The sequence below is a fragment of the Rhinolophus sinicus genome, linkage group LG18 (genome assembly GCF_036562045.2).
Source record: "Rhinolophus sinicus isolate RSC01 linkage group LG18, ASM3656204v1, whole genome shotgun sequence".
In the NCBI taxonomy this organism is placed as follows: domain Eukaryota; kingdom Metazoa; phylum Chordata; class Mammalia; order Chiroptera; family Rhinolophidae; genus Rhinolophus; species Rhinolophus sinicus.
In genome coordinates, this window is record NC_133767.1 from 2,598,274 (window position 1) to 2,612,340 (window position 14,067).

General features: G+C 46.8%; 1 protein-coding gene across 3 annotated transcripts; it reads right to left on the reverse strand.

The window, feature by feature from the left end:
* Positions 1-540: 540 nt before the first annotated feature.
* Positions 541-13,799, reverse strand: LDAF1 (lipid droplet assembly factor 1). 3 transcript variants are annotated; one of them, XM_074322941.1, is made up of 5 exons: positions 13,686-13,799; positions 11,257-11,459; positions 9,049-9,217; positions 6,277-6,415; positions 541-675 (listed from the first exon to the last, which is right to left on the reverse strand). In XM_074322941.1, the coding sequence occupies exons 2-5, from the start codon at positions 11,350-11,352 to the stop codon at positions 672-674; spliced, it is 408 nt and encodes a 135-aa protein (XP_074179042.1). In that variant the 5' UTR covers positions 11,353-11,459; positions 13,686-13,799; the 3' UTR covers positions 541-671. The 3 variants fall into 3 exon arrangements, with proteins under 3 accessions (XP_074179042.1, XP_074179039.1, XP_074179040.1); XM_074322938.1 differs by lacking the exon at positions 541-675 and adding an exon at positions 803-2,789; XM_074322939.1 differs by lacking the exon at positions 541-675 and adding an exon at positions 2,797-4,759.
* Between the last annotated feature and the right edge of the window lie 268 nt (positions 13,800-14,067).

A 14,067-nucleotide genomic window follows, 5' to 3' on the forward strand; every position in this document is an offset into this window, starting at 1 on the left:
CAGAAAAAGGCAGCAGAGTAGAGGAATAGGCCATTGGCGAAGCGCTCGCGGCTTACGCACTAGCCAGCTCTGAGACCTTCAGCGAATGACTTACCTGTTAGTCCAGTTTCCGCTTCTGCCAGTTGAAAGCAGGGCATGGAGGTGAGAACCGTGGGAACTCTCAGGACTGTTACGCAAGGTCAAAGGTGGAAACGGATGTGAAAGCTCTTTGAAAGCCTGAAATGGTTCACAAACGTGAAGGTTCGTGTTTTCTGCTGCCACTAGTGGAACTGGCTGCTCTGGTGCAGACCTGGCCAATCCCAGCCCCACCCCAGACCGCCTCTGCTGCTGCCTGGCCTAACTCTCTAATTCTGGTGATTTGCCTAGATCAGGGTTTCTCAGTCTTGGAGTTACTGACATTTGGACCGGGATAATTCTTTGTCACTGGGACTGTCCTGTGCATTACAGAATGTTTAGCAGCATCCCTGGCCTGGGACCCACTAGATACCAGCAGCACCCCCCACCCAAACATACAGTCATGACAGAGAAATACCTGCGAATACTGCCAAATGTCCCCTGGTGCGGGGTGGGTGCAAAATCTCTCCCTGTTGAGAACTGCTGTAGATTCAGTCTTCTCGGTCTTTCTAGTCAATGGTTAATATTGCTCAGGGGCTTCTACGTATAGTTCTGGGCTACCTGAAGGGAAAGATACAGACCATTGTTTCCATTCCCAGAGCACTGGCAGGGAGGGGGCAGCTTGCAGGGGGAGGGGGCAGAGATGGATGGCTAAATATAAGGAAATAACAGCACACAAGACACGATCTAGTCAAGAAAAGGTTTAATCGTTCTAATGTTTTACAGCACTTGTGTAATTTAGAGATCACGTGGCTGTCTCCTGATGACCCGGGTTGGGTGGCAATCTCATTACAGACGGAGGAAATCCATGCAGAGAGGCTGCCACTTGCTTATCATGCCGGGTCCTCAAGGGCTGGAGTAGAGAGGGTGTACAAGAGCGAGCCGGCTGGGTGGGGCAGGTGGGAGTATTTGGAAATGGGAGATGTGATGGGAAATGTTCCAGCACCACTGATTTCCAACTTTTCCACCACACGCGGTAGATAATATTCACTGTGATCCATCTCTAAAACCGGTGGTCATGAAAACTAGCTGCAAACGCATATGGATGCATGTAGGGTTTCCATAGCACCCCCACGTGGCAAATGTGGAAATCATGTAACATCCTGACATAAAATCACAGCGTTCATGCTCATTACCTTTCCAAGTGAGCCACAAGTGGAACTGTGCTGAGAAAGCCAACGATGGGCCATCCCGTGACCCTGCTGCGCTGTCTTAAATGATGGTGCACCACGCATTGACAACTGCTCTTCACGGCGCGAGGATGCGCCGTGCTGGGCTCTGTGCATTACGTTACTTCATTGGGTCCATCGGCAAAGGGCTTAGTGAGCCCCAGGCAGCGTGATGGGCATGGTGTGAATTGCAAAGCCTTGATTCAGATGCACGTGTCTTGGCTGAATTGAGTGAGTCATTTAAGCTCTGAACCTGTTTCACCTCTAAAATCCAGAGGGTGATGGAGCATGAAACACGAGAAGCCGGCAGGGGCAGCTTGGGCTGGGCCTAACCCATCAGAAGAAAAGACTTCGCACTGTGACGTGCGGTAGGAAGGCACCTTGTACTTTGCCGAGTTCGAAGCAGGATGTTTATGCGATCAGAACTATGTTTTAAAATGATCTCTTGGCTACTCTCAGGAGAGTGTTCCATAAGAAGGCTGCGTAAAGCTCTTGCGCTGAAAATACTCCCAGATCTCGTGTCCTCTGTCCAGAGATACTCTTCTAAGCCAACGGTCCACTTGACAGGCAGGAAGGGAATAAAGAGTAAAGAAAACTAGTGCATCTAAATAAATGTTTATTGAATAAAATACCACAGCAAATAGACCACTGAAGCTGAAACCTCATAGGATTTTAAAACTGTCTGTAGTCCTTTAGCATTTTCATAGGACTCTTTCAAGAAGTGGCTTAACAAGTTGTTTAAAACAACATGAAAGTGTCAAGTGCAAATATTTAAAGGAGTAACAGCATTTAACAGTACTCAACAGTGGAAGCCACACCTTCAGACTTTTCAAAAAATGCTCTTGGACATAAAATGAAGTTTGGACTGTTTTCCAACTTTGTCTGAGAGGCCATTATTGCCAAACGGTGCTGTTCTTTCCGGGAAAAAGCAAAAAAGGCAGACAAGCTTGTTCTCTTTTAGACTCCCCCCAGCTCTTGATTGAAATGAGTGAAGAAATAAACTGTTTCTCTCATCCCCCCACAAAAAGAAGAAAAATAAAAAAGGAAGAAAAAATAAGAAAAAACAACCCATGACTGCCCCAAACTGGACCCTTGGGGACAAGACCCAAGCCTTTGGGATCAAGTCGGGTTCAAGGTCAAGTCTGCATCACCGGGGAGAAGGGGGTGAGGGGCGGGAGAAGCCGCTGAGCCATCAGTCCTCTGCTGATTCTCCATGTGAGGCTGTGTCAGCCAACAGGACCCACACGAGAGCAACGACATGACCAAGGGTGGTTGCTGCAGGATCCTACGAACAAGGGAAAAGGCTGCGGGCAGCGTCCCAAGGTGCTTGACTATTCGGGCCCCCTCTGAGTCATAAGCCCAAGGGGCGTGTGAGATCCAACGACCTGCCAGGGAGGATTGGAAACACGCTCTGGTCCGTCCGGCTGGTCTTTCCTGGCCCAGCCCCTCTAAGTCTGCGGGCTTCTTGGCTCGCTGGCAGTCCCCGCTGGGCTTTTGTGTCGTAGTCTGTTTGGTAACAAGAGGAAACGGTTAGCTCGAGGGCTCCTTTAAAGAGCAATGTTGAGAGGACACAGCTGAACAGGTGACCTTCTTTTTGTTTTCCCCAATTGTTGTGTCCTCCCAACAATCCAGTGAGAGAGGTAGAGCGAGGAGTAGCCCCATTTTTCCAATGAAAGAAGACTGAGAATAGAGAAGTTCAAGATCACACAGCTAAAGAATGGCTGAGCTGGGATTCAGACCCATATCATCAAACTCTAACTCCTTGACTGTTTCTTGACAACTTCAACAGAAGGGAGGTTGCGGGGGAGGTGGGGAGGAAGAGAAATAGGTCAGTCTTTTTCAGTGTCTGTGCTGGTAGGTTTCAGAGGGAAGATGGAGGGGAGGTAGCTATGGATACTAATTTAACTGCATCTATATATTGTCTCAAAAGTTCACATGGCCTTGCCAACACTGACAGCCTACTGTCACACACCGGAGCTCGGCTGACCCACACATTCTCAGGCCCCTCTCCTGCAGGTTCACTACAGAAGCTGAGGAAACGGAATACTCCATCTCCCGGTCCCCCTTCCAGCTGAGAGTGGCCACCTGACAAAATTCTAGCCAAGGAAGTTGGCTGGGGTAGGATGGGGACAGGTCCTGGGGATGACTTCACTTACTTGATAGAAAGGGCCAGACTCAATGGGTGAGAGAGGCCTTGTTTTTTCCTCCCTTCATCCTGCCTGGAATGTAGTCGCTGTCACCAGAGCCACAGCAGCTTTCTTGTGGCCATGAGGTAACAAACCAAAGCACTAAAGATGGCAATGCAGAAAGGCAGAAGGCCCTGAGCGATCTCCAGCTTTTTGTTATGCAATCAAAATAAACTCCTATTTGTTTAAACTGGTGTGTGCTTAGGTTTTGTGTTACTTGCCACGCACAGTATTCCTGACTGATAACAAAACACTCGGAAGGAAACCTCGTTTTAAGTACAGATGGAAGGAGGCTGGATGTACTCTGGTTGCTTTGCCAGACTGAGTGTGACAAAAAGTAAATGACACAGCTGCCCTGGCTCGCCACTGTCCCCGAACTGCAGGCCCTGGGAGGGCTCGCTGACCCCCTAACAAAGCAGCACAGTCTTTCCTTCTCAGAGACTAGTTTAGTTCTTCAAAAGACTGTTTATTAGTCAATTTTCATGAGAACACCTAGTTTTGTTTCCTTTTTTCTTGTTTAAAAATTATAGTTGTGCTACCTTTTGTTTTAGGGTCAGCATTCCATTTGCATCATGGAATAAAGTGGATAGTTCCTTCCCTCAACCCCATCTGATTCTTGAGTTTAGAAGAATTCACTACTGCAAGGGTTTTAAGGCAACAATTAGTTTCTAATAACGAACATATCACGTGCCTTTTTCATTCTCGCATTCTCTCAGAGGAACCACAGAGTTTTTCAAAGTCTATTTGGAAGATCGGCATGACTCAATGAACCAACATTATTCTCCAAATGACCAGTGCATGAAGTTATAAAATCATGCATGGTTAAAAAAAAAATCTAAATATTAAAGTGCAAGATAGAGCAGTAGATTTTAATATAACAAAGTACAGCAGGTCCTTGAATAATGTCGTTTTGTTACAACATTGATGAGACGCCATAGGAGTTTAACACTTGCTTATATCAATTACCTATGGTAAAACTGGTTTCGTGTGTCATTTTGCTTAAAGTCTCAGAACCCATCACTCAGAACCTATGACTTTGAGTGAGGACTTACTGTACAAAAAGTTCCATTTCAATTAACCTTTAAGTAACGACCACTTACTGAATTTTTGTGTTCTAGCAAAGGACATCCCTAGTCATCTGATAAAGCTTTTCCTCCCTTTTCCAACGCATTGTGAGGCTGGCTCTTCTTCTTTAAACACTTCAACCAAAGGCACATATCACAATGGAATGAATGCAGAGGCACAGATGAGAACCCAGCTGACTTCTATTAAGGCAGACGTTAAAAATATCTGCAAAATGTGAAGCAAAGCCACTCATTTCATTTTCTATTGGAAAATATAGTTACCTTTCGTTAAAATGTTTTTATAAACAGGACATATTGTTCTTTTGAAATGAACAAATATTCATTTCAAATTCCCGTTATAATTTCCATTGGAGTAATTATCAATACAGTGAAACCACATAAACAAAAACCCTTTGGAAGACTCAATCGTTTTTAAGAAGGTAAAATGGGACCTGGGAACAAGCAGCTTGAGGACCACTGCCAGCGGACACAATGGGTGCCAGCGTCTTATTGGGGAGAAGACAAACAGAACAAAGACAAGTCCTGAGGATCTTTCTCAATCTCTTCATCAGTAAATAGGTGGTTTTCCGATTTGGCTACTTCCTGTGGTATCTTCAGAGGCAGGGAGGAGGGATGCTGGCTCAGAAGCATCAGCCTCAATAAGCCAAACCGACCAATACTTCTCTTATTTCCTTTGTGGCTGCTAGCGATCAAAACCATGTATGAGACGCTGAATGTCACGCCAAGGATATCCACTCAGCAATCCTATGAAACCCACACTGAGCGATTGTAACTTACACCCACTTCACATTTTATTGTGCAACACATGAGAAACCTTTTTGGGGCTACTCCCTGCCTCACGGGGTGGTTGTGGGGATGACATGAGTTAAGGCCTGGGAACTTGGTGATCAAGTCCCTGGCACAGGGCAAGGGCTGAATGGGCGTTAGCTACCACCATCCCTTCAGCAAGAACTTAAATGAAGCACAGTGGGGTCACATCCCACTTGGGACTCAGAATCCTTGATTTTAAAATCAACAAGGATGAAAGGACAAAAATCAAGCAGGAAAAAAAAAAAAAAAGAAAAGCCTCTGAAAATCCCTTAGGACAGTGGCCCGTTGTGATGGAAAGACAGACGGAACCAGTACGCTCACCGCAGCACTGGTTCCCTCTTGACATTTAAATGCATCGCTGTTCCTTCAGTCGCAGCCCCAGAGGAAGTAGCTGGCATTTGGGAGCCATAACGGAGGGACAAAACCCGTATATTCAAACACAAGTCACACTCACAGTGGTTAGTCACGCACACTCTGGAGAGCAGAGGGGACCGACACAGACTGTGGGACAGTGGAGTCACAGCTCCTGTACCACCCGGGGACACACACATGCTGGGTAGAATGGTGGCTTTGTCCTGTTGTTCCCCCTTTCGCCCCCAGAAGAACGCCGTGATTTGAATTTTTGTGAATTCATGGACATCTTTTTAAAGGAATCAATCAATAAGAACGACCTCCTCGAGTTGCTGTGACAACAAAACGAGCTGTTGTGTGGGGTGGGCGGATGACGAGAGCAACAGTTTTGTTTGAAGCTCCATTGTAAATTCTCCCAATGTCTGACGTGTGTGGAGTGTCAGACATGAGGAATACCTGCCTCTTACAGTTTTGCTTCCGGACACCCACTGGGTTAGGGCATTATTTGTAAAACCCTCCCCAAAGGGAAAAGATTCAATTATTATATTGACACGTATTTACCTGGAAGAAAGCCTGCAGTTGATGAGGCTGGAGACCACCATGTAGGACGCTATGATCGTTGCTGATATGACGAGTGACACGAAGCCCAAGCCACACAGGACACAAAGCAGTGAGAGGCCGCCCACAGAGATGACCAGTCCTAAAGGAGAGCAGAGTAAGAAGCGTTCACCTAAACCAGTGGAGAACTGCCAGACCCTGGGCCACTGCATTGACGATGACAGTTAGCTCAGAGTTTTTTAAGCAAGATTTCCTATAAAAAATCCCGATTTCCGGCATCACTTAAAAATGATGAGAGCTAAGCATCCGAGTGGACATCACTGCACGGCAACCACTGGCTGACCCTCCAGTTTCCTCAGGCCACACCATTCCCAAAGGTACAGTCACACGCTGCCTAACAACGTTTTCGTCAACAATGGGCTCCAGGTCCAGTGTCTGTAAAGCCCACAGTCACGTCCAGTCGTCTGGGGCCTCTACGTTCACTCACCCCTCACTCACTGACTCACCCGGAGCAACTTGTGGTCCTGCCAGCTCCCTTCGCGGTAGGTGCCCTACGAAGGGTACCACCTACAGTACTCAGTACATACGTGCTGCACACGCTTGTAGCCCAAGCCCTCAGCTATACCATACTAGGTGTGCGGGAGGCTATACCACCCAGGTTTGTGTAAGTGCCTCTGTGATGTCTGCACGACGACAAAATCGCCTGATGGCACATTTCTCAGAACATGTCCGCGTCGTTAAGCAGCACACAAATTGTATGACGCTTGGGGCGCTCTGCTCATGTTTGCTACCTTTCTTACCCATGGGTGTTTGAGTTTGGGACCCCGTCATCATCAAGGTCAGGGATGGGCTCCCAGCGGAAGCCTCTAGGAGGAGTCAGCCAAGGCAGTAACGGGGGAGGTACATCACGTCCAGTGTTTCAAACCGCCTAACGAATGCTGTAACGGACACTTACTGCCTGTGGGAATAAAGACTCTGCAGGCCAAATAAAGTAAAATCTAAATGGAGCTTTTCATCACCTCCTTCACAACGGGTTGCCTGGCCACTACCACACATTAATCATAAGGTCTGATTTACCCACCATGAAATCATCTTTTAAGGGAAGTATTAATGAATTACCTTCTAATAAGTGTAGAGAAAATGCATTTTTTCATAATATGGGTCTGTGAGGGAAAGATAGTAAAAGTTACACTGGAAAGATCACGGTCGACATGACTGAGTTTGATGCTGGTTAAGCACTGTTTGATTCACGGTGTGACTTTGGGCCTCTTGGAGCTTTAGTTTAACCCATCTGTAAAAAGGGTACAATAATAACCAATAAATAGGGTAATAACCTTAAAAAGGGTACTCTAAGTGTTGACATGGCAATTAAATGGCTTCTCATGTGTGATGGACTATGGTAGTTTTTGTCTGCCCAGCATTCCCGCTGCCCTCTTTCTAGCGTAGAACTAATAAGATAGCAAATGATGAAATGATGTAGGGCAGACATCCTTCCCCTTGCCTTGAGAGTGAACAAATAGCTTGAGACTCCATCCCACGGTCGTGGAGGTAGTTTTGAGGATGGACTCTGAAAAGGGAATCACAGGCTATAAATGGATGTGCTGCCTTTTCATAAAGATTTATAAAATCTTTGATCTGTGTTTTCCGAAATGTGGCCAATAACCACTGTATCAGAATCAGATGCATCAGAGAGGCTGGCTAAAAGTTCGGATTTCTAGACCCTCATCTCTGGATGAGGCCTGGAAGTCTGCTTTTTCAAACAGCAAGTAAAATTTAAGCACACAAGTTCGAGAACCACCGCTCTGAAGGCTTTGCACATGCTGTTCCCTCTGTGTAGAAAGCCCTTCCTTGTGCAAAAGAAACAAAGTTGTCACACATCTCAAAGTCCTGTCTGCTGTAAAGCTTTGCATGGTGCCCCAAGATGTAGGGGCTCCCATCTTTCTCTCTAAATTCACGTCTGTTACAGTACTCATTCATTCCTCTACCCATTCATTCATTCACCTGTCTGTCCATCAGTATTTACTGAATGACCATGTGCCAAGCTGTATTTGGCTCATCCGCTTACCATGCCCATCTTCTTCTTCAAGTGTAAACCGTCTTGTTCACAGTCCCCATGGACAGGGAAACAACTCTGGGTGTTCTTAGCTCTGGGAACCCACAGAATGGACCAAAGGTGATTGCCCGACCCAATGGCAACCATCTTTTTGGCCTGTATCTTGTGGTTTGTGATGTGATTTGAAAAAGCCAACTGAACCAATCAGAATTGCTTTCCCAGTAATTTTAACTTAGCAACACAGGGAGAAGTTGACAGTTGGCAGTGGAACTTCACGAAGAAAGGTGAAGGGGAAAGCTCAGTACCTGGCAAAGCACCTGGCATACAACAGGTACTCAACAACTAGCTGTGGAGTGGATGGCCTCTCTGCTTAATGACAGCAGTTAGCCTTCGTGGACATGGTACTGTGTGCAGCGGACTGTGCTCGATAACGTTATGGAACTGGAAGCTGCAGTCCTTCCAACAACCCTTCAAGACAGTATTATTACAGCCCCATTTTACCTGTGAGGAATTTGAGGCTCAGAGATGGCAGATAACTTGTCCAAAACTGCACTGCTACAGGTGAAATTCTAATGCTGACTCCAGAGTCCACGTTTTAACTACTCTAACAAGCTGCCTTGGTCAATATGACTTTGGCAAGAATGGGAACCTTTGATGAGAGTGGCAGATGCCCAATAAATACTGTCCTTCCGATGGAGTCATTTTCCAAGGGGATGAATTACCTTCCAGTAATATCACTCCCACAAGAGCAGCCAGGGAGGTAAGCACCACGAGGAATAGGAAGAATCCCACAGGAAAGGCTGACAGTGCGACAAACACCAGCAAGGTGAGGGCCGTGAAAGGATGCCTGTCCAGGTATTGTCCCACTGGAGACTTCATAAAGGCCATCACCTGCAGGCAAAGAAGAAAGAGCCAGGACTGAATGCCAAGAAGCCAGAGTTCACATGCTTTCAACGCCTAGCTCAGAAGGTGGACGTGACTATTAAATATGACATGCCAAATACCTAGCACACCGCTTGGCATATAGCAAGTGCTCAATCAAGGTTAATTAGTATACAGTCATTCCCTATTAATTGTGGATTCCATATTTGCGAATTCATCTACTTGCTAACATTGATTCGTAACCCCCCCCCCAATCAAGACTGGTGGTGCTTTTGTGAGCATGCATAAAGTAGCAAAAAATTTGAGTCACTTGACACACACATCTCCAGCTGAGGTGAAACAAAGTGACTCTGTGCCTTCTTGTTCCAGCTCTCTATACAACAGTCCTGTTTGGGGTCTATTTAGTGCCACCTTTTTTTCAAATTTTTATGTGTTTTGGTGGTAATTTTGCCATTTAAAGTGGCACCCATGTGCAGAAGTAGCATCTAGTGGTCCTAGTGTAAGAAGGCGGTGATGTGGGCATCACAGAGAAAACAAAATGTGTTAGATCAGTTTCGTTCAGACAAGAGTTACGGTGCATTTGGCCACAAGTTCAACGTTAACGAACCAACCATATCTGTTAACTAAATACACATAAAGCAGATTATGTGTTAATTGTTAATGAAAACGTTGTGACCAGAAGTTTGCCAGAACCTCATCCTGTATTTCCCCTGGGAGCGACGGCTCAGTATTTGCTAACTCAGTGTCTGAGGTGACTTTATAGGAAACAACATATAATGAGAATCAACGGTAGAAGGCAGGTAAGCATGAGGACCTTTCTTAGCGAGCTAACTGTTAGTAACAAGAGTTTCAGCCTGCTGACTAGAAAGCGGCATGTCCAATCTAAAAACAGCTTGCTAAATCCATAAAGAATGCCAGAGGGATTTTAGGATGAGTCCAGAAAAGATCACTATAGAGTAGATTACTCTAGATTGCAAAGCGGTATCTCCTCAAATGGGCCCTCGTGGAACTTTGCTATCCAATACAAACAATAGATCACAGAACAGTTTATTTGGATACACATGAACGTGTATTTTTATGGGTGGAATGTACTATTTCAAGTCCCATTGCCTTTCCTGACCCCCAGAAAGCCATACAACAAAATGTTAATATTATATCTGAGAGTTGTTGCTTTTTTCCTTGACAAAATGCTGAAAGGCATATGGAAGAGAGCAATAAAGACAAATATGCAAAAAAGTGAAATATAGTATCTGAAGTCTCACTGCCATTGAATGGCTACTGAACACCTGAAATGTGGCTAGCTTAGAGTGAACTGTGCTGTGTAAAATACACACTGGATTTTGAAAACTCAGTACAAAAAAAGAATGTAAAACATCTCAATAACTTTTTTCATTAATAAATTTTTATCATGGTTACATGTTGAAATAATATTTTGGAACTATAAAGTTAAATAAAACACATTATTAAGATTAATTTCACCGGCTTCTTTTTACTTTTTAAATGTGGCTACTAGAAAGTTTTAAACTATGTATGTGCCTCATGTCATACTTCTATTGCACCCTCGGTTTCTAGTGGGAAAGTAGATTTTGGCCCCCTCATTTTCAGGGTAACACATAAGCCAAAATTAACAACAAAACTAAAAACTATGGTATCTGCGATATAGACTGACAGCAACCTCTCTATATCCATCTAAAGAATTGCATTTGCCACAAGAGGTGGTTATGAAACCAAATTTTGGTCTATGAGATGTAACTGGATGTGTTGTATGTGTGACTTCCAGGAAGTCTCCTGAAATTCAAGGTGGCTTCCAAGTCTTTCTCCCCTTCTCCTCCATCCTAGTGCCTGGAATATGGATTCCAGGGCCGATGCTCTAGCAGCCATCTTGGACAATGAGTTGGAAGGTCAAAACTTAGTCATGGCAGGGTGGTGAGGTAGAAAGATTCCTGACTTTCTGCCAAATTTTTCTACTTGAGAGAGAAACAGCTTTCTATGGTGTTTAAGCTAGTACTTCAGGATTTTTCCATTATAGGTACTGATTGGAAACTGACCTTTGAGTTATTCTGGATGGATTCTATCAGCAAAGACAGCTTCCTCTGCAATTCCTCCAAGTCCCTTGAAGTATTCGGGGTGTCCTTTTTGCTCATCTTGTAACCCACGTCAGTCTCTTAGAGATGAATTCTTCTAACAGCAAGCTCTCCAGGGCAGGGCACAGCCAGCCGACTCCCTCACGTCTCCCTGTCTTTTGCTGTCACTGGAAAGACCAAAAGTTTCTTAAACCATTAATGGGCTCACCCAACTGGCCCAACAAGACTTTCTATTGTCTTCATATACTGATGGCAGGTACACAGATAGAGGGTAACTTGGCAATCTCTATCAAAATTTCAAATTGCACACACCTTAATCCAACAATTTCCCAGGATGCTGAAGGAAATAATCAAACAGGTATATCAAAATGTACCAGAAGGATGTGCACTGCATCCCTGATTATCATGTATAATAAACAGCAAAACAATGGAAAGAAACTAATTGTCCATTAGTAAGAAATTGGTTAAATAATGATAAACTCATACAATGGAATATTGTACAATCATTAAAATGACATGGCTTAATAAGTGACATGAAAATATGTCCATAAGTGAAAAAAATTACAAAATACTTCATACAGTTACACAAATATAGGTATTATATATATATATCCCATAGTAAAAGATCTAGAAGGATATCTAACAAAATATTAATATATTATCTCTGAGAGCTTATGTTTCTTTTTTTGGCCTGAGAAAATACTGAAAAGAAAATAGAAGGAAGCAAAAAAGTTGAATACACTATTTCAAGTCCCATTGCCCGCCCCCACCCCAAGAAAGCTTTTCTCAAAAAACAGTGTCGGTGGCTAATTTCTTTGCTACCCACACCAGACAGGCTGGCTCCCAATTGTATTGTGCCATAAATCATGTTTTAATTGCTTGGGTGTAAGTCTCTGTCCCTTAACAAGAGAGGTGCCAAAGGGGCAGCCCGGGCTATAATTATACTCTGTGACTCAATAGCCTGGAACTGCCAGGACAGTCCCAATCTCACATAATTATTTATTTTTTACTGAATATCCCACATGCTAATTGAGTAGTGGGAGGTCGTCTATTGATATCTACAGAGTCTAGTACACAAATTGAAGCACATTTTAATCATCTCAGCTAGAGATCCTCTGTCCCTGTTTCCCGGGAAATAAGACCTAGCCGGACCATGAGCTCTAATGCGTCCTTTGGAGCAAAAATTAATACAAGACGGGGTATTATATTATATTATATAAGACCCGGTCTTATAGTAAAATAAAACCGGGTCTTATATTAATTTTTGCTCCAAAAGATGCATTAGAGCTGATGGTCCGGCTAAGTCTTATTTTCGGGGAAACGCGGTATTATACAATCCCTTTGGTGAACCGGGAACTCTTTGGACAGGGGAGGACTAACCCCTCCACCCCCATATTCTGTCTTTGAAGCTGCAGCTGGCACAGAGCTTGAATCTGGTGTGTTCCCAGGACTCAGCTCCCCTAATCTCATCAGTGCAACAAGCAGAAACAAGCCCAACTCCCTTACTGGTCTCCCCGGGCCTGGGAAACCCAGGGCCACCAGGAACCGTTTTGGGGATCTCGATTGGGACCGGCGTGGGTTAGAACGCCATTGGGCCACAGCCGTCAAACGCGTCCACCTGACCACCAATCCCCAGACCGCCCTGTCACTCACTCCTCACAGGGGTCTCCTCGGGCCCTGGAAAGTCTCTGAAAGAGGGAAGGAGGCAACCTGGCAGCCGGCAGCCCACAAGCTCCGCGCCTTCCGCCCCCGCCCCCCACGAGGCAAACTGCTACCCCGAGCCTTCCAGCCGGCGGGGAGGGAGCTGCGGGGCGCGTCGGGCTACCCCGGCCGCCCTCTTTCAGACTTCGAAGACACGGGGGGTGGGGTGGAGGGTGAGGGCGGCCAGTTTCTTGGGATCCCAGGGGAGGAGGAGGGGCTAATGCAGGTGGAGAGGAGCATCCGCGCGGGAGAGGCCTCTAGGGGAGCTCTGGGGGAAGTCAAGCACCCTGGCATTAATTTGGGGGGCTGGGCTCTCCCCTCTTGGCAGCGACGGGGCGGTGTCCTCGGTAGAGAAGAGGGACCCGCTGAGGAGGAGGGTACCTATTTTCATTTATCCTGAGGACAGGGTTTGGAGACTCCCCACCCAGTTTTCCTAAGATGGGGCAGGGTCTCGGGGGGTGGGAGTGGTGGGAAGGGGCTGGAAATCCTTTTACCAAATCTACCGTCAGGTGTAGGGGTGTTTGGGGGTGTGAGAGAGCTCCCAGCCCGTCCCAGGGCCTCGGGGGCATGAGACTCCCCTTATTCCTAAACTGCGGACAGGGGGCTGCAGGTAGGGGGCACCGTCTGTCCGGCGAGGGGGGTCTGGCCAGCGGAGCACCCGGTTCCCCCACGCCGGAGCTGCGAGCTCTCACCTGGTCCCGGGAAGCAGCGCCGACCGACGTCAGTAGGCCCAGCTGAGAAGCGGGAAGAGGAAGGGACGCTCCGAGCGAGAGAGGCGGAGTCTGCTTCCCGCCTCTGGTCCCCGGCCCCGCCCCTCGCCCCGGACCCCGCCCCGCCCCTCATCCGGGGCCCCATGCCACGCCCCTCGTTCCGGACCTCGCCCCACGCCCCACGCCACGCCCCTCGTCCCTCATCCCAGGCCCCTGTGCCCCGCCCCTCGTTCCGGACCCCGCCCCACGCCCCACGCCACGCCCCTCGTCCCTCATCCCAGGCCCCGGCGCCCCGCCCCTCACCCCGGGCCCCGCCCCTCACCCGCGCCCCGCCCCTCGGCCGCCTTTCTCCGCCCCTCCGCTC

Excerpts from the sequence above, each read along its gene's own strand:
- LDAF1 (XM_074322938.1), bottom strand. The coding sequence starts at position 11,352 with ATGAGCAAAAAGGACACCCCGAATACTTCAAGGGACTTGGAGGAATTG. Across the intron at positions 6,416-9,048 it reads GGGAGTGATATTACTGGAAG|GACTGGTCATCTCTGTGGGC; the intron begins GTAATTCATCCC and ends GCTCTCCTTTAG. Across the intron at positions 2,790-6,276 it reads AACTGCAGGCTTTCTTCCAG|ACTACGACACAAAAGCCCAG; the intron begins GTAAATACGTGT and ends GTTACCAAACAG.